This window comes from Neophocaena asiaeorientalis, unplaced genomic scaffold (assembly GCF_003031525.2).
Source record: "Neophocaena asiaeorientalis asiaeorientalis breed wild unplaced genomic scaffold, Neophocaena_asiaeorientalis_V1.1 scaffold137, whole genome shotgun sequence".
NCBI lineage: Eukaryota > Metazoa > Chordata > Mammalia > Artiodactyla > Phocoenidae > Neophocaena > Neophocaena asiaeorientalis.
In genome coordinates this window covers 638,836-658,503 of record NW_020171804.1, presented here as the reverse complement: position 1 = coordinate 658,503, position 19,668 = coordinate 638,836, and the positions used below count along the sequence as shown (strand labels likewise).

Sequence of the window (19,668 nt, the reverse complement as noted above, 5' to 3'; positions counted from 1 at the left end):
CTCACTGCGGTGGTTTCTCGTTGCGGAGCACAGTTTCTAGGCTTGTGGGCTTCAGTAGTTGTGGCTCACAGGCTCTAGAGCGCAGGCTCAGTAGTTGTGGTGCACGGGCTTAGTTGCTTCGTCACATGTGGGATCTTCCCGGACCAGGGCTGGAACCCATGTTCCCTGCAGGCAGATTCTTAACCACTGCGCCACCAGGGAAGTCCCATGACGTGAAAATTTTATTGAGTTCAGGTTTCAATGTCTCAAGTTTCACTGGAACAGCCGCATCATTCTTTTCACTTGTTAATTTAATGCAAACCCCAGGCCCAGAGATTGGGGAAGTGAAACCTTGAGGCTCTGTGAGAACTCCCCAAGTACTCCTGAGCTTTGGTTTGGAAAACCCTTCAAAAGCACCAGCCAAAGAGGCAGGGGGAGGGGTGCGAAGGGGGTCTTCAGAGACTGAGAGGATGAAACTTGACCAGAACTTGCTCATGAGAAGCCCCAGGCCTGGCGCAGGGTGGAGCCAAAGCCTGGTCCGGACGGGAGGGTCCCCTCAGAACAATGGGCACAGTGCTGTGAGGCTTGGTTTTATCAGGCGTTTGAAAATAAGCACTTAACAATTTCATTAGATATGTATTCGTTTTAAAGTCTCTGAAGGAGAAAAACCCTTGCATATCAAACAATGTTTCAGAGTTTAAAAAGTGAGTTGACTGATGAGGACCTACTGTAGAGCACAGGGAGCGCCACTCAATGCTCTGTGGTGACCTAAATGGGAAGCAAATCCAAAAAAGGGATCTATGTATACGCGTAGCTGATTCACTTCGCTGTACAGCAGAAACTAACACATTATAAAGCAGCTGTACTCCAATAAAACTTAATTTAAAAAAAGAGACTTTTGATCACGCTTGGTTAGAAATTTTATTCTAGTCTCGAGCTAAAATGAACCCCAAGTTGTATTCTAGTCTAGACCCTAAATGTCATAGAATAAATTCTTTTATTCATTCAGGTTAAAAAAAAAAGTGACTTGACTGAAAGACAGTTCTTAAATAAACTAGGTTTTTGAGTAGAGAATCCCAAAGGTAGTACACGGATGACTCAAACTTGGGAAACGCGCTGTCTTCCCTGTGCGAGGGGAAGGATGAGAGAGAACTGCCTCGCGTCCCCAACCCGGACGCCGTGTGGTCGAAGTCTGAGCTGGCCCGTCTGGCCACTTGTCAAGGGCCCGCCTGCTCCACAGAGAGGAGTGAGGCCACACCTCTGGGAGGTGAGGACCAAGGTGGGACAGGAGGGCTCCTGGCGCAGCTCCTGGGTCTCACTACTAGAGGGACAGGCAGGCGGGCCCCGAGGACACAAAGGACCCTTCTGGGAAACATCTGGAAGCCTGGACCAGTGGCAAGACTGGGTCTCGGCATGACGAACCCAGACCACCAGCCCCGTGGCTGTGGCGGGCTAAGCCTGGAAGCTGGCTTTGTGGTTCACGTCGCAGCGTGGTCACACTTGGAAGGAGTACTGCCTAGGCTCCTGCCCCAAAGGCCTGGGTATCGGCATTTGTTCACCTTTTGTCGAGGTGCAACGTACCTACCCGAAAATCCACGTAGTGCTGAGGTCTGAGAGCTGACGGCTTTTGCGGCCACTGCCACGTCAAGAAAACCCTGCTCAGGGTCCCACCCGTGGCTCGGATGCGGCAGGGCTGGGGACCGCAGAGATGCGGCTGCTTGGGGCGAGGGTGAGATCATAGAGGGTCGGAGTTTCCGACCGTGAGGCACGCCCTGAGGGGAGCCAGGAAGCACGGCTCAGAGCCCCTTGGGAGGGGACGGCAGGCAGGGAGGGCAACCCCTCCCTGGGGCCACAAGAACCCACTTCCTACTTCACCACACTGGCTGCGGGAGGGAGGGCTGGGCCTATGCGAGAGCACCCCTCCCCTGAGCTGCTCTGCACAGGAAGGTCGGGGCAACCTGGCCTGGGTGCTTCCCGCCGGCAGGATGGAGGACGAAGGCCCTGAGTGCGGCAAGCCTGACTTTGTGCTTTTGGACCAAGTGACCATGGAAGACTTCATGGAGAACCTGAAGCTCAGGTAGACCTAGGGCAGGGGCTCCCCTTCTCCCCATCCCCACTCCCGCTGGTCTCCGCCAGCCCCAGCCCGCTGTCTGCGTGACTGCAGGGGGACGTTGGGACAGGAAGGACTGTCGCCTCAGGGCCAGGGCAACCAGCCAGTGCTAGAGCAGGCTTCCCAGACCCGGGCCTCCCACACAGCCCAGGTGCCTCCTGACCCCTCCTCCTGGCAGGTGCCAGGCCCCCGGACCGGGTGGATGCTCCGTCCCCCTAGTGGGGCTGTGCTGGGCCCTGGGGGCTCCAAGGGAAGTGGTCAGGGCCCACCCTGGGGGCGCAGGTGGACAAGCTGAGATGACACTCTCAGGGGGGCATGTGGGGTGCTTCAGGGCATGGCCGGTAGAAGTGACACGGGGCCCTATTTGCCAGAGGGCAGAAGGCAGGGAGGAGTCGGTGGTGGCACCAGGAGCTGGCTTCATCCCTGGACAGCCAGGGGGAGCAGAAGGTGACTGCAGAGCTTGGGGACAGGTCCCACTGACCTCCGATTGCTGAAGTCAGGCCCAGGCGGGCCCTGAGCCAAGGTCAGGGCTGTGGGACAGAGAGTCAGACAGGAAATGAGCTGCTCTTGGGGGCAGAGAGCTAAGCATGCTTTCACTTCATTCCTATACACTAGCTTCTGAGACAGGTATTACCATCTCCGTATTAACGATGGAACCCCGAGCCTGGGGCCACACAGCTTGCAGATGGGAGAGTCTGTCTCCAGCAGGTCCCGGGTGTGCAGGGAGCCGAGCCAGGGAACTCGCATGTCCGTCTGAGGCAGCTGAGGAAGAGGAACCCGGGAGCGGCTGTCGGGGGCAGGGCGGGTCCGTCAGGGCAGCAGGCTCCTCCCAGGGCAGAAGCGTCGAGGGAGGGATGATGCACACAGGCACCCTTCCGGGCGACTAGGCTCCTGCAGGGAAGCGCCCAGAACAATGAGGAGGTGCCCGGGGGGAGGGGGGAGGGGGGTGGCACCCCTCCCGGTCCCTGCTGTCTGGGTGGGGCTGGGCTGGGTCGCTTCTGCTTCTGGGTCCCCGCCCAGGTCTTGAGGCGGAAACAGCTGGAGGCCCCTCCCTCCACCTCCCACCCCCATCTGCTCCGGTCCTCAACCCAGCTTCCCACACTGCCAGCTCTGCCTTGGCCAGCGAGGCCTGGGGCAAGTCAGTCCCTTAATAAAGTGGGCAGTCATGATTCCCGTGACATCAGGATCCCCGTGGAGAGCAGCTTGGATCCCACCACCACCTTGTGTGGGGTGCGACTCCCGGCACACGGCACCAGGAAGGCTCAAGTCAGCCGGCAACCCCTCTCCCCCACCCCCACTCCCTCGTCTACTCTCAGCCCTGCGGGTGGGCCAGGGCCCCAAGGCTTCCCGCCTGGACCCAATGCCCCGGGACCTAGGTGTGTGTCCCCGAGGCCCCGAGCACTGAGGACTGGCCCTGCCTGTGCCAGGTTCGAGAGGGGCCACATCTACACGTACATCGGTGAGGTGCTGGTGTCCGTGAACCCCTACCAGGAGCTGCCCCTGTACGGGCCCGAGGCCATCGCCAGGTACCAGGGCCGCGAGCTCTATGAGCGGCCGCCCCACCTGTACGCTGTGGCCAACGCTGCCTACAGGGCGATGAAGCGCCGGTCCAGGGATACCTGCATTGTTATCTCAGGTACCTACCTGCCCTGCAGCCAGGGCCCAGGCTCTGGCTCACAGCCTCCCTGCGCCCCGGTGTTTTCATCTGTCAATGATGGGGAGGTGACTGGAGCACCTGGGAGTGGGGATGGGCACCGGGAGCTGGTTAAGGGGGAGCAACCAGAAATTGTCTGACTGTCCTTCCTTCCGGCAGGGGAGAGTGGGGCAGGAAAGACGGAAGCCAGCAGGCACATCATGCAGTACATCGCTGCCGTCACCAACCCGAGCCAGAGGGCGGAGGTGGAGAGGTGAGGGCGGGGAGGGGGTGGGGAGGGGCCTCATGCCTGATGGGGGGCAAGAGACACAATGGAGCCCGGCTCAGGCCAAGTTCAGTGGCTGTCAGCAAGCCTCCATGTGAGCCGCAGCCCGGACCCCTCGACCCAAGGAGAGGCACGGCCCAGCACGTGGCTGCCCTTCCTCTAGGGACAGGAAGGGAGTGAGGTGCAGAGGGCCAACAGACAGGTGCTGAGCCCTCACCAGGACCTGATGGAAGTGGAGAGGTTGGCTGGCCTGTCAGGAAGGCCCAGGATGCCAGGCCAGGTGTCAGGGTTTGGGTCAGGAACCCGGAACCCAGGGCCCACCTGCCTGCCAGCTGCTCACCAGCGGGGATTTGTAGGAGCTGTGTGGGAGCCCCGGCTCTTCCTGTTGAGGTGGGGTAAGGTGGGGTTCGGGGCAGGAGTGGGGTGGGAACAGCGATGGAAGTTCCCAAGCACACATGGCTGGCAGCGCCGAGCGTGCAGACCCAGCTCCTCACTGGGCTGCAGCTTTGGTCTGGAAAGGCAGGGCCAATGCCTTTCAAGGCTCAAGGCTTTACAGGACAACCGCCGTGAGCCCCCTGCAGGTGCCTTTCCCAGCATCTCAGAGTCAAAGGCCTGCAAAGGGCAGCACAGGACGAGGCCAGGCCCTCAGGCTCCCTCTCCTCCTGTGATGGGGAAGCCTCAGGCGGGGATGCTGGACCTGGGCACGGCCCCCAGCACGAGGTCTTTGCGCTACAGCCCCTCGGCCCCTCTGCCCCCCGCAGGGTCAAGGACGTGCTGCTCAAGTCCACCTGCGTGCTGGAGGCCTTCGGCAATGCTCGCACCAACCGCAACCACAACTCCAGCCGCTTCGGCAAGTACATGGATATCAACTTTGACTTCAAAGGAGACCCCGTCGGGGGACACATCCACAGCTACCTGCTGGAGAAGGTGGGCCTTAACACTGAGACCCTGGGCAGGTGGGCCGCACAAAGGCCTCCCTTGGGGGGACCAGGAAGAGCTGCCCCACCACGCCGAGCCCCCCAGGCCTGGCATCCTGGGGACAGGAACCTACCTTCTCAGGTGTCCCAGCTTCACTGGGAGGGGCTCCCCCTGAAGCCAGGTCAGCCACCACCCCCACCTGCACTGCCCCAGGGGCTCTGGGACAGGTTCCCCGGGGTGGGGCCAGCGTCCAGGCCTCCGTCCAGCTGCTCCTCTCTCCTCAGTCTCGGGTCCTCAAGCAGCACGTGGGCGAGAGGAACTTCCATGCCTTCTACCAGGTGAGCCAAAGCAGGCAGGGGGAGACCTGAAGGGAAGGCCTTCTGATTGCCCCACCCACAGTCCCTTTCCCTCCCCTCTCCCTCTGTGCCATCGCCCCGGCCCCGCCCCTACTGCAGTGGGAGCTCCCTGGATGTGGCTGTGTGTACACCTCGTCTGACTCTGACGTGGGGTCCCCCTGGACGCAGGCAGGGCAGTGTCCACACCATGTCTGACACTGAGGTGGATTCTGGACAATGATAGTGTCTACACTGGGTTAGACCCACTGAGGTGGTGTCTCCCTGGACTCAGGTGGTTACACCATGTTTGGCCCACTGAGGCGGGATCTCCTTGGACCTGGGTGGTATCTGCATTCTTTCTGACTCACCGAAGTGCGTCTGCCTGGACATTGGCAGTATCTACATCGTGTCTAATCACTGAAGTAGGTCCTCCCAGGACACAGGCAATGTCTGCAATGTGTCTGACCTCTGAAGTGGGTCTCTGTGGACTCAGGTGGTATCTACACCATGTCTGACCACTGAAGTGGTCTTTCCCTGGATAGGTGTGGTGTCTACACAGTATCTGACCTAGAAGTAGGTTCTCCCTGGGCTCAGGCGGTGTCCACACCATCACTGTGCTGACCCACACCATGAATTTGTTGGGTCAGCGGTGGTTGAAGGACGCGTCTGTTTGTCCTGCGTATGTGGGTGGGGTCTTTGGAGCTAAGGGGCCTAACGGAGGGGTGTCGGGTCCTCCAGGTGCTGCGGGGCTGTGAGGACAAAGAGCTGCAAGAACTGCACCTGCAGAGAAACCCTGCGCTGTATAATTTCACCCGCCAGGGGGCGGGGCTCAGTGTGAGTTGGGGCAGGGAGCCGAGGCTCTAATCACGCTTAGTCCCAGGACCCTGGTGCTAGTGGCCAGTGACTTCAGCAGGGGCCAGGGCGGTGTGCACGGCTCAGAGGGACTGGTGGGGCCCTGACTCGGCAGGCTTTCAGTTGGAGGAATCGGGGTTCAGCGCCGGGATGGGGGTGCAGTGGGTGAGCATGCTCACTGGGACAGAGGAATCGAGGCTCAGCGTGGCACCGGGGTGCTGGGACCTTTCTCCCCCAGGTCCTGGACAGTGACGAGAAGAGCCACCACCAGGCGGTGACGGAGGCCATGCGGGTGATCGGCTTCAGTCCTGAGGAGGTGGCCTCCGTGCACCGGATCCTGGCCGCCATTCTGCACCTGGTGAGCCTGGCTGTGGGCTCTGCGGCCATTTCCCCATGTGGTGCCCTGGCCGGGTGCCTCCTCTGGAGGAGGAGACTGGCCTCTGACAACCAGCCCTGTAACTGGCCCACTTCTCCCTCTGCTGAAACTGAGTTGCTTTGGCTATGGGTTCCCACAGGCCAGGCCCTGAGCCGTGGGCTCTGCATGCCCAGAATGGGCCTGGTCCTTGTCTGGTAGATCAGCCCAGACTTAGCAGGCAAGGGCAGTCTGGGCTCAGTAAAGCTGAACACATGCAGACTGGCCTTTTGCTTCCGTCACCTAAGAGCTGTGTGGCCTTGGGCAGGTTACTCAGCGCCTCTGAGCCTTAGTTCTCTCTGAGGAAGCATGAGGAATGGGTAGCACATAGCCAGCTGCAGAAGGATGCAGTGGGACCATTCACATGACGTTCAGGTGGGAAGCCTTGGGGGAGGCTCTGGCGTGCTCCAGGAAGCGCTCCCCTCTCTCTCTCTGGCTGTGTATGTGGTAGAAGCCAAGCTCTACTGTACCCCGCGTCCCTGCCTCCCCCCGTCCCCCCAGGGGCAGAGGGGTGCAGCAGGCTCCTCTGAGGCGCAGAGCCTGACTTCATGGTTCCCGCATCACCAGGGAAACATCAAGTTTGTGGAGCTGGAGGAGAGCAGTCTGGAGCAGAGGGGCCTGGCGGTGACTGATGAGGTGCTGGTGGACCACGTGGCTGAGCTGACGGCCACACCCCGGGGGATGGTGCTGCGCTGCCTGCTGGCTCGCACCGTGGCCTCGGGAGGCAGGGAACTCATCGAGAAGGGCCACACTGCGGCCGAGGCCAGCTATGCCCGGGACGCCTGTGCCAAGGTGCTCTGGAGGTGGGGGGGCAACCTGGAGGCCTTCCCGGAGGAGACGAGGCCAGAGGCAGTCAGAGGCAGCTGGCTCCTGGCCTCTTCCCAGGCAGTGTACCAGCGGCTGTTTGAGTGGGTGGTGGACCGGATCAACCGTGTCATGGAACCCCGGGACCGGGACCCCCGACGCGACGGCAAGGACACAGTCATCGGCGTGCTGGACATCTACGGCTTCGAGGTGTTCCCTGTCAACAGGTGGGTAGCCCTGCCACCACACCCTGACCCCGCCCACCCTCTAAGGCCGCCTTAGTCCTGGGGAGCTCGGCTGGGCTGGGTCAGTGCCGGTCGGTCCCTGGCCCCAGGCTCGTGCCTTCAAGCCGGCCTCAGCTGTGCTGCCGTCCACTGGTGCCTGGGAAGGCGAGATCTCGGCTCACTTCCCCTCGCTGGGACTCCCAGATCCACTCCAGGGCATGCGTGCTGGACTTGGGGGCAGGCGGGTAAAAGAGCGGCCCGGAGCGGGAGATGCTCCCCGACAGAGAGGCCACTTGGGACGCCTGGCACCAGCGCCCTCAGGCAAACTTCTGGGGATCTGTTTGCGGGGAAGCCTGCCATTTGTTGCGCTCGATCCCCGTGGAGCCAAAGCCCTGAGGTGGGCGGTCGAGGCATGACTCTCAGCGGCCCCTCCGCCCCCAGCTTCGAGCAGTTCTGCATCAATTACTGCAACGAGAAGCTGCAGCAGCTCTTCATCCAGCTCATCCTGAAGCAGGAGCAGGAAGAGTACGAGCGGGAGGGCATCGCCTGGCGGAGCGTGAGTGCCGGGCCGTCCTGCACAGCGCGGGCCCGGAGGGAAAGGCATGGCACTGGGCGGGCGGGTGTGTGCAGAGGAGGGCGAGGGGAGCGGGCGCCGGGCAGGAACTCGGGCGAGAGGCCGGCTGACGGGGCTCGGGAGCTGCCCTGTTTGCCCTCCCGCAGGTGGAGTACTTCAACAACGCTACCATCGTGGACCTGGTGGAGCGGCCCCACCGGGGCATCCTGGCTGTGCTGGATGAGGCCTGCGGCAGCGCGGGCCCCATCACCGACCGGATCTTCCTGCAGACCCTGGACACGCACCACCGCAACCATCCGCACTACACCAGCCGCCAGGTGCCCCTCTGCCCCTGCGGTCGCCCCCGCCCTGTGCACCCCCGGCTGGTCCCAGCACTGGAAAGGGCGCCACAGGTGCCATGCTGCCTGTCTTGGGGTGGGGGTGGGGTCCTTGGTGGTGGCTCAGCCTTCTCTGCAGGACTGCCCCCCCTCCCCCAGATCCCCACACACCTTCTGTGCCTTGACCTGGCCTGCCCCACCCGCCATAGCTCTGCCCCACAGACAAGACCATGGAGTTTGGCCGAGACTTCCGGATCAAGCACTATGCAGGGGATGTCATGTAAGGGCCCCCCACTGAGCGTCTGGTCCCCCCCTCTGCCCCTTCCCCTTTTTAAGGCACTGAAAATATGCCCTTCACCAGATTCACAAGTAAAAAGCATACATACAATGGAGCTTTTAAGATAGCGATTCTCAGCCCTGACTGTATCATAGAATCTTCTGGGAAGCTTTATAAAAAATGCCCATTTCTGGGAGAGGGGCTGGAGATTCTGAGGTGCAGCCAGGGTGGACCTCTGCTCCTAGCCCAGGGCCAGTTCTTGTCACGCTTTGAGCAAAGACTGCACATCCAGGTGCAGGCCAGCAAGGAGGAGCAGAGGGGCGAGAGGCTGTGTCTCTGACAAGCTCCCAGGCCAGATGGACACTGCGGGTCCTCAGGCCACACACTGAGTACCGAGGCCCCAGGTGTCTTCCAGGGGTGGCCATGATTATTATTAATTTCCCTGTCACTCACCTCACCTGGAAGTGGATCTGAGGTGACACAGAGAGAGGCACAAGTGTCCAACGTGTCCTTCGCAAGGAGAAGAAATAAGAGTCCAAAAGACGAAGCCACCAGAAGTCAGATCCCATGGCCTTGAGCCTTTCTAGGAGCTGCAAGTGAAGCCAAGATTTTAGCGCTGAGCTTTCTAACAGTCAAAGGGCGAGACGATGAATCTGAGGCTCTCAGTGCCACTGGAACAAAATAGACCAATGACTCAGGAGTTCCTGGTTGTAATTGTAATCGCCGATATATTTGGAAACTCTGGAGGCACTGTTCTGAGCTCGTGGTCTCTGTTGAGGTACAGAGAGTTTAAGTAACTTGTCCTAGGTCAGGTCACGCCGCATGTATGTGCTAGAGCCAGGGTTCAGTGATGCGACATTTGGCACCTCTCAGGAGAGAAACTTTGGAGGGAGGAGGGCTTATGTGATGAGAGGGAAGACAGAAAGGAGAGGGAAAGGAAGACGAGCACGTGAGGAGGAAGGAAGAGAGGCTGACCAGGTGGGGGGAGGGGGAGGGGCATGCTGGGGGCCGTCCGAGGGCCCCGTCTCCTCAGTGGCCCTGTCCCCCCCGACCAGGTACTCGGTGGAGGGCTTCATTGACAAGAACAGAGACTCCCTCTTCCAGGACTTCAAGCGGCTGCTGTACAACAGGTGAGCAGGCTCTGTGGGCATGCGTGTGGGCACCAGAGGGCGAGGGCCCAGGGGCTCTGGCCGGAAGGGCCTTCAGACACTCCGGTCTGACCCTCACAGACAGCCTGAGGGTCAAAGCTGAGGCCATGAAGCTTACAAATGGCCAGGCTGGGGTGTGGGCTGTCCTGGAGGGCGGCTGGCCATGCAGCCTGTGTCCACAGCACGGACCCCACCCTGCGGGCCATGTGGCCAGATGGGCAGCAGGACATCACGGAGGTGACCAAGCGCCCCCTGACGGCTGGCACGCTCTTCAAGAACTCCATGGTGGCCCTGGTGGAAAACCTGGCCTCCAAGGTACACCCCCCACCAACCCCACCTTGAGCCTGGATCCTTCCGGATCCTTCTGTTTCCTCTCTGCTGCGAGCCACAACCCCTCCAGCAGGGAGGGACCGGCCGCTGCACAGGTTAAGATGCCCTGGACCAGGCCGAGGCTTGAGTAAATGCAGGGTCCCAGCAGCCTTCCCCTAGCCTCATTGCCTCTTGGGGATGGGCTGGGGGAGACCTTGCTCAGAGCTTGGGTTGGCCCAGCCCTGGTGCTGCCCAGATACGGGTTAGCTTCTGGAAGCTGGGGTCACAGGGACAGGAAAGTGGCAGGAGCACCTCACAGAGCTTGGGGCCCAAAGTCAGAGGGGGCAGTGGAAGGACAGCAGAATATCCAGAGACTCAGCAGGGCCTCTGGGAAGCGAAAGGAAGGGCTAAGGGGCTTTGCTGCCCGGTCAGAACCTGGCTCTGGGCCAGCCTCCTGCCCGCACCCAGCACTGGGCTCCCAGGTCCCATGCTGCCCGCCACCCCTCATCCCCAGTCTCCTCCTGGCCTCAGCCTTCGGCCTGCCCGCGGGCCCTCAGCCTCCCCTTCCCCCGAGAGCCTCTTCCCCACACGGACCGATGGCAGAGTGGGAGGATGGAGATGGCAGAATGGAGACAGCTCGGTTGCTGCCCCTGCAGGGTGACTGTAGGGCCGTGACACTGGCCCCTCCGAGTGTCCTTTGTCCCCACAGGAGCCCTTCTACGTCCGCTGCATCAAGCCCAATGAGGACAAGGTGGCCGCGAAGCTGGATGAGGGCCACTGTCGCCACCAGGTCGCGTACCTGGGGCTGCTGGAGAACGTGAGGGTCCGCAGGGCCGGCTTCGCTTCCCGTCAGCCCTATTCTCGATTCCTGCTCAGGTACGGCCCCCTCCCCCGGGGGCGTGTCCTTGAGGGGTTCCAGCAGCGGGCCGCGGGTGCCCAAAGCAGTGGGCGTGAGGGTCCGCAGGGCCGGCTTCGCTTCCCGTCAGCCCTATTCTCGATTCCTGCTCAGGTACGGCCCCCTCCCCCGGGGGCGTGTCCTTGAGGGGTTCCAGCAGCGGGCCGCGGGTGTGCGAGTCCGCACTCCTCCACAGGGTCTGGCGCCCACTGCCCGGTCCTTCTGTGACAGGTACAAGATGACCTGTGAGTACACGTGGCCAAACCACCTGCTGGGCTCCGATAGGGCGGCCGTGAGCGCCCTCCTGGAGCATGGGGCTGGACGGCCCCCAGGGAGGGTGTGGGGGGTTGGGCAGGAAAGGGCTGTGTGCGCTACCTGGGGGGAGGGGAGAGATGGATGTGTACCACCCGGAGTTGGGGGGATGTGCGTGCACTGAGGGGAGCACAGGCACACTTCCAAGTACCGGGGGAGCCCCCGCTCGCAGGTGACAAACCGACGCTGAAACTGACTTAAGCAAAAAGTGGGGCTGTTGTTCGGGTCCCCTCTGTTCTGTGGCCACCAGGCTCAGGCCCAGGTGCTCAAAACAAGACACTCAGGAACCTGGCTTCCTTCCTTCCTTTCTTTTTTCCTTCTTTTCTTCCATTTATTCTGAAAGATTTCAGACCTGGAGAAAAGCGCGCAGAATGGTGTGCTCTGTTCCCACAGGCTACTGCCCTGTGTCAAGCATGTCACATGACCAACGTGGCTTTGGGTAGACATCGCACCTCTATCCCAGTTACTCTGAAGCAAATCATTTCATTTATAATCATTTCAGTATGTCTTCCCAAAGGATAAGGATTCTCCCACCTCTCCCCATAACGTTCTCTTTTTAACATTTCAAACCTGCAGAAAAGTGGAAAGATTCGTACGATTACTATTCACCTGGATTGCTCCAATCATGTTCTCCCCTCCCCCCGTCTCTGTCTCTCTCTTTCTCCATACGCACATACAGATACTCACATATGCATACATTTGTATTTTTTCCCAAACCATATAAAGCAATGACACCCCTAAATCCTTCAGCACGCACATCCTAAGAACAAGGTCATCCACCTTTATAAACACACTGACATTAGCACATTCAAGAAGCCTAACACTGGGAGTTCCCTGGCGGTGCAGTGGTTAGGGCCCTGCGCTTCCACTGCAGGGGGCATGGGTTCCATCTCTGGTGGGGGAACTAAGATCCCGCATGCTGCAGGGCATGGCCAAAAAAAAAAAAAAGAAACCTAACACTGATAAAATATATTCTACACATCTGAATGTCTAATATGTAGGCCATATTTAAATTTCTGAAAGGGTCCCACTATGACCCATTACATCTTTTATTTTTAAATTTTTTTATTTTTAAATGGTATGGTAAAGCAGTCTTTTTTTTTTTTTTTTTTGGCTGTGTTGGGTCTTTGCTGCTGCACACAGGCTTTCTCTAGTTGCGGCGAACGGGGGCTACTCTTCGTTGCGGTGCCTGAGCTTCTCACCGCGGTGGCTTCTCTTGTTGCGGAGCACGGGCTCTAGGTGCGCGGGCTTCAGTAGGTGTGGCACGCAGGCTTAGTTGCTCCGCAGAATGTGGACCTTCTTGACCCAGGGATTGAACCCGTGTCCCCTGCATTGGCAGGCAGATTCTTAACCCCTGCGCCACCAGGGAAGTCCCCCATTACATCTTTTAAAAACCCAGAATCCAACTAAGGACGACACACTGCATTTCATTGTTACCTCTGTTATCTCCTATAACACACAGGGTTTTTTTTTTAAGAACATGACCTAATAGCATCATAGAAACAGGATTTAGAAAGTTCACGCTGACTTGCTGCTGTCCTGTCCAGTCAATAACCACATGTCCCCAGTCGTGTCCTCAGTCTGTTCAACTCAGGGTCTATACGTTGCTTAAGTCTCTTTTAATCTGTGGGTTCGCTGGGCCGCTTGCCTTGTAGGATCTTCAGTCTGGGTTTTGATGGTTACATTCTCGGGTGCCCCTCCATTTTGGGGTCTCCTAAGGTGAGGGAGGCGGGGCCTGGCAGGGCCTAATGGAGCACCACCTCCCACTGGCCCCCCAGGCATGGCGGGGCACGCTGGCCAGGCGGCACTTCCGGCGACTGAGGGCCGTCTACACCATCATGCGCTGGTTCCGGAGGCACAAGGTGCGCGCTCACCTGGCAGAGATGCAGCGGCGATTCCAGGCTGCACGGCAGCCCCCGCTCTACGGCCGTGACCTTGTGTGGCCGCTGCCCCCTGCTGTGCTACAGCCTTTCCAGGACATCTGCCAGGCGCTCTTCTGCAGGTACTCGCCCTCTGCCACCGCCCCTCACTCTTTTCCACTCAGCTAGAGCCCACTGAACACCCGGACCGGGCCATCTGAACCCCTTGGTGCTACCCAGGAGACAGGTGGTCCCACTGGATAAGCAGAAAACAGGGGGCTGTGCACATCAGCTGGCTACCCACACCCCACAGCCGGTGGAAGATTCCTAATGCCCCCAGCACCATTCTGGACATCTGGAGGGGATGCAGGCCTCCATCTCCTTGCTAGAGGCTTGCAGGGAGGGTGGTGGGTCAGAGCTAGAAGTGGGGGAAACTCTGCAACTGAGCAGGGCTTTGAAGGCTGAGTAGGAGTTCTTTAGGAGAGGTGTGAAGGGCAACCAGCATGCTCAGAGCAGGAGAGGCCACCTTCCACTGCGACCAGGGAGGCTGGGACACAGAGGGTGGCTAGTGCCTGGCTGAAGGGCCTGGCCTTATCCTGTGGGGGAAGGGACATGAAAAGGCACTAACGTGTGTTCTCAGGAAAAGGGGCAGAACCAGGAGTAGGGAAGGGTGAGGCTGCACAGGGGTCTGTCTGACCACCTGGCCCTCTCCAGGTGGCGGGCCCGGCAGCTGGTGAAGAACATCCCCCCTTCAGACATGGCTCAGATCAAGGCCAAGGTGGCTGCCATGGCGGCCCTGCAGGAGCTGCGACAGGACTGGGGCTGCCGGCGGGCCTGGGCCCGGGACTACTTGTCCTCCGTAAGTGTCAGGGCTATGGGGTCTGGGTGCCAAGGAGAGGCTCAAGGCTGAAACCTTGCCCATGTCCACCTCAGTTGTCCTCTCCCTGAGCCTGGCTGTCCTGTGGGCTGTACCCCTCTGTTCCTGCCCCTGGCCTCTGAAGTTCAAGGGTTTTCACTCAGAACCAGCTAGCCTGGGCTTTACTCAGCACCTCCCCCTCTGCCCTACTCCCACTTGCCTTCCTGTGTTTTCAGGGCAGCCCCCCCATTCTCCGGCACAGATCCCCCTTCTTAGGCACAGCCCCCTGACTCCATGCCATGGCCCCCCTTGGCCCACACGGGTGCTGTGAGCCGCCCCCTGGCCCCATTCTGCAGGGGATGAAGCCTTAGGGGCGAGAGGTTTGCCCAGGTGGGTGGCTTGGCATGGAGGAGCGAGGTCCCACCCAGCCCCTTCCATCTCTCAGTCTGCCCGGGCCTGGCGTGGGGAGCTGGGCTGGTGGGTGGTGTGGACGGCACAGACATGTGTGCCTAGAACCTCAGGGCTGCAGGGGATCTGTGCGGTGAGCCTTAGGGAAGCCAGTGTGGCAGGTGGACCCACCAGGAGGCTGGCGCATGGCCTGACGAGGTTCTCTGAGGTCAAGGATAACTGTGCCAATTCCCTGAGAGTTGCTGTCAGTCAAGCATGGTCCCAAGACCCCATCCCAGGCAGCCCCCATCTGTCCTCAGGCCACAGACAACCCCACAGCCTCAGACCTGTTTGCTCAGCGACTGAAGACGCTTCGGGAAAAGGACGGCTTCGGGGCCGTGCTCTTCTCCAGCCATGTCCGAAAGGTGAGCAGTGGATGCAGGGCTGCAGGCCCGTGGCAGCCCTGGCCCAGGCCTAGCTTAGAGGTTTCACAGCTGACCCTGAAACTTCAAAAGTCGTCAGCTCCAGCCCCGTCAGTGAGAGAGTGGCCTCAGGGAGGCGAGGCCACCGACCACACCTGCTGGGGAGCCCCCTGGGGCAGGCAAGTGACCCTGAGAGCACCTGTCCCGCAGGTGAATCGCTTCAACAAAAGCCGGGACCGGGCGCTTCTGCTCACAGACCGGCACCTCTACAAGCTGGAGCCAGGCCGGCAGTACCGGGTGATGCGGGCCGTGCCCCTGGACGTGGTAAGCCCTGTGCGGGGGCGGGGCCATCCGTGAGGCCCTAGCTGGCCCGGTGTCCTGCTGGGCACTGCCAGGCCCCTCCCCTCATGCCTACCTGGGATGACTGGAGCTTTCTGGAACTCAGCATCAGCTCAGGCTGGCAACTCCTCCCCCGCCCCATGCGCCCCTGCTGAACAGCCTGCAGAGCCCCATCCTCAGCCTCCTCGCCCCCCTCCTGCTCCACTCTTTGGCAGAACGAAATGCCAAATGGCCCCTCTTCCCCACATCTGTGCCAGTGCCTGCCCGGGGGTCTCCGCCACTGGACCGCGTGGAGCTGGCTGCAGTGGGTGGCTGCCACCCGCCTTTCACCCCTCTGTCCAGTTCTGTGACCCACTTGCTCCCTGGAGTCGCAGCTCATATTCCCACAGGCCAAGGGGCAACCCAGGGCAGGGACTGAGGCTGGGGGTCCCTGTAACTGTCAGGCTGGAGGACCATCTGGTATGGTGGCCACGACCCGTGTGGCTATTTAAATGCAATGAAAAGTAAAAGTTCAGCTCCTCAGTGGCACCAGCACGTTCAGGTGCTGGAGAGCCACAGGTGAGCAGTGGTGCCATGTTAGACTGTGCAGATCTAGAACATTCCATCAGGGCAAAAAGCCCTCGTGTGCGGTGCGCCCTGCCTGACCCTCGCCTTTATGGGCAGAACCAGAGAGGGAGGAAGGGGACCTAGAGGGGGCAGCAGGGTTGTGGGGCCTGGGGGAGAGGAGGGGAGCTCGAGAGAGGCCGAGGGGAGCGGGCGGGGTGCTGGGGAGGGGAAGATGTGGGGGGGGGGCGGGCCTGTGCTCCTGGGCTGTGGGGTGGAGGTGCAGGTTTGGGGAGGAGGGCCTGCCGCGCCCCTGACCCTGAGACCCCGCCCCCTTCAGGTGACTGGGCTGAGCGTGACCAGCGGGCGGGACCAGCTGGTGGTGCTGCACGCGCGGGGCTACGACGACCTGGTGGTGTGTCTGCACCGCTCCCGGCCGCCACTGGATAACCGCGTCGGGGAGCTGGTGGGCGTGCTGGCCGCGCACTGCCAGGGGTGAGTCTCGGGGCGCGGGGGCGGCTGCGGGGCTGCGGAGCCCTGCCCGTCCTGACCCTGACCTCCCTCCTTCAGGGAGGGCCGGGCCCTGGAGGTCCGCGTCTCCGACTGCATCCCGCTGACCCAGCGCGGGGCTCGGCGCCTGGTCTCCGTGGAGCCCAAGCCGGAGCAGCCAGAGCCAGATTTCCGCTGCAGCCGCGGTGCCTTCACCCTCCTGTGGCCGGGTTGCTGAGCCGGCCTACCCGCCCGCACCGGGGCCTGGCCGAGGGGTTCTCCACCCGCGCCCACACCGGGGAAAGAGCGCAGTCTCGCTGTGCAGTAAAGGACGCTGAGTCTGTGATGGGCGTAGGCTTGTGTCCGGGGGCGGACAGTCTCCAGCCACCGCTGATTTGGCAAACCTCACCCCAGTGTCCTCTGCTGACCCCTGCATCCAAGGCTGCCCCTCTTGGGTTTCCGAATGTCCCCAGAGCCTTGGTCTCTTTCTCTCTCCTGCCCTCCTGTAGGACTGCATTGTTCCTATTGGGCCATTGGGGAAGCTTGGGGGTCCCAGGGCCGTCTTGGGACGGGCTTGGGCAGAGCACACACTGGGGGCACACACTGTCCCAGCTGCTGTCTGTGTCGGTGCTGGGTATGGGCATCCCACGGCCTGGGAACCCTACCTCTGGGACACCGGTAGCCAGGACTCCCCAGACTCTGGGAGCCCGTCCCCATGCCTGGGGTTTCTCCAGGAAGCCAACCCAAGGAAGGCCAGAGTGAGCACACCCGCCCCCGCTCAGGCTAGCAGAGCCTCTCCCCAGCCCCTGCCCCGGCCCCATCCAGAACCAGGCCCTCTCCTCTCCTCTTTCAGTAGCTGGCTTCTCTGCCCCCAATGTGGCACTCTTCCTCTTCCTGGGGCACCCTAAATTTGGGGGCATCCTTGTTTGATTGTGCCCTGTTGGTGTGGAGAGAGGTCGCTGTCTGTTTGCCATGGCCTTTGGGTGTGTCATGGAAGGGCTGAGAACTTACTGAGGCTTCCCCTTGTTACTGTCACCTCTCCTCTCCTGGGGGGCGGGGGGGTCACCTGCCGCCATGCAGGTCTGTGTCTGGCTGCTCCTGCCCTGGAAGAGGCCTTGAGGCCCCCAAAGCCCCCAGATGGCCTACTCCGGCATCTCTTCCCGGCTCTGGTGACCCTGGTGGCTTTGGGATGAGCCCTTCCTCCTGGTGTTCCTGTCCCTGATGCTCACACCAGTAACCCTGCTGTCTCCCTTCACCTCCATCCATTATGTGGGGCCTCTGCTGAGGCAAGCTGGCTCCACCCCTGAGTAACTGTGGGATCAGCACACTTCTCACCCTGGACTTGCGCCTTCTCTCAAATCCTAACCTGCTGCGGTCTAATTCCCTGCGGCTACCAGTTGTCCATGGAGAATGCCACCCGGCTGAACACCCCCTTCTCACTGCACTTAGGAAGACGGCAACATCCTAATCAGATGGGCCTGCTGGCCTTCCAGAATCATCCCCACACACAAGCGCAGAGCGCTTTCAGGTGACAGGACCCCAGCCCCTTCCATCCTCAGGACCTTTGCACATGCTTCTACCTCTGGGAGGAGTGTCCCTGTTGCCCCTCTTCACCTGCTTGAGCCTCCTTCCTCGGGTCCTCTCCTACATGCTCTTTATTCCCTGAATTCCCCTCCCACCCCACCCTCATGGCCCCCTTCTGCGGAGCACCTTGTCCTGAGCTAGTAAGACACACAGTACTTCTCTCTTGAAGCACGCAGGTCACCTGCAAACATTTCATTGGTTTCTGTCGTTGGTTTGCGTCAGTCCTCACCGCCAGTCATGGTGGCCTTGATGGACGCTGCTCTGCTCACCGCCGCAGCTGCTGGCTCCATTGCGGGGCTGGCCCTGGTGGACACACAGGGACCACTCACTGACCAACGACAGGAGGTGTTTGCTGAGTGGCAGCTTGGCAGAGAAAGCTCCCATCAGTGAGAAAACGAAAGCAAACAGGCTTGGGTCTAGAGAGGGTTTGTCAAGGGTTTGTCTCTCAGGAGGGCCGCCTTCCACAGAAGGGGCCGCTTTTGCAGTCTTGTGTTTTGACCTGCTGAGGTTTCCCACAGAGGGTGGGAACTGTTCGCATAGCGTTTCCATGCCAAAAGTACACACTCCCCCCAGAAGGGCCATGTACCCACAAAACAAACCTGCCAGCTCTGGGCATGTCAGACTGTGGCCGTTCCCTACAATGAAGCTGAGCTGAGGGTTTGGGCACCCACCCCGAAGCTCCACAGACGGGGTTCAAGTCCAGCTCTTCTGGGCCTCCCTGGTGGCGCAGTGGTTAAGCATCTGCCTGCCAATGCAGGGGACACGGGTTCGAGCCCTGGTCCGGGAAGATCCCACATGCCACGGAGCAACTAAGCCCGTGCGCCACAACTACTGAGGCTGAGCTCTAGAGCCCGCGAGCCGCAACTACTGAGCCCGTGTGCCACAACTGCTGAAGCCCACGCGCCTAGAGCCCGTGCTCCGCAACAAGAGAAGCCACCGCAATGAGTAGCCCGCGCACCGCAATGAAGAGTAGCCCCCGCTTGTCGCAACCAGAGAAAAACCTGCGCGCAGCAACGAAGACCCAACACAGCCAAAAACTAATTAATTAATTATTAAAAATCAATTGACTGTATATGTGGAGTCTATTTCTAAAAAACAGAAACAAAAATTCCAGCTCTTCCTGTTAGAATCAGGTAACCCAGACATGGTCCCTCCTCTCGGCTTCCTATCAACAGAACAAGTCTGCTAGAACATTCTCCTAAAGTTGTTTCGAGGACTACATGAAGCCCTAGGGAAGATGTCTAGCATGCTGGGGTGAGCCTTATCCAGATGCGGGGACATGAAAAGTCCATGTGTGGCTCAGTCGGTGGCTCCCTCAGCGTGTCTGGTCCCTCCAGAACCACAGGAGCAGGAAAGGCCGTCTCCATTTAGCAGATGAGGAAACAACCCTAAAGGTGGCCTTTTTACCTTTTTTTTTTTTTTGTGCGGTACGCAGGCCTCTCCCCGCTGTGGCCTCTCCCGTTGCGGAGCACAGGCTCCGGACGCGCAGGCTCAGCGGCCATGGCTCACGGGCCCAGCCGCTCCGCGGCATGTGGGATCTTCCCGGACCGGGGCACGAGCCCGTGTCCCCTGCATCGTCAGGCGGACTCTCAACCACTGTGCTGCCAGGGAAGCCCTATTTCTTTTTTTAAAATAGCCATCATAAAGAGTGTGAAGTGGTATCTCATTGAGGTTTTGATTTGCATTTCCCTGATGACTGATGACATTGGACAACTTTTCATGTGCTCATTGGCCATTCGTGTCTCTTCTTTGGAGAAATGTTTATTCAAGTATTTTGCCCATTTTTTTTTTTTTTTTTTTTGGA

The 19,668-nt window shown here is 60.2% G+C and overlaps 1 protein-coding gene across 1 annotated transcript; it reads left to right on the top strand.

The window, feature by feature from the left end:
* The first annotated feature begins 1,892 nt into the window (after positions 1-1,892).
* MYO1G (myosin IG) lies at positions 1,893-16,626 on the top strand. The gene is made up of 22 exons (XM_024742938.1): positions 1,893-2,056; positions 3,517-3,725; positions 3,903-3,996; positions 4,770-4,935; positions 5,211-5,264; positions 6,000-6,095; positions 6,352-6,471; positions 7,093-7,317; positions 7,411-7,556; positions 7,995-8,109; positions 8,274-8,444; positions 8,654-8,724; positions 9,777-9,851; positions 10,052-10,184; positions 10,888-11,054; positions 11,305-11,437; positions 13,128-13,387; positions 13,959-14,103; positions 14,808-14,912; positions 15,120-15,233; positions 16,132-16,286; positions 16,362-16,626. The coding sequence occupies exons 1-22, from the start codon at positions 1,965-1,967 to the stop codon at positions 16,516-16,518; spliced, it is 3,003 nt and encodes a 1,000-aa protein (XP_024598706.1). The 5' UTR covers positions 1,893-1,964; the 3' UTR covers positions 16,519-16,626.
* The last annotated feature ends 3,042 nt before the right edge of the window (positions 16,627-19,668 follow it).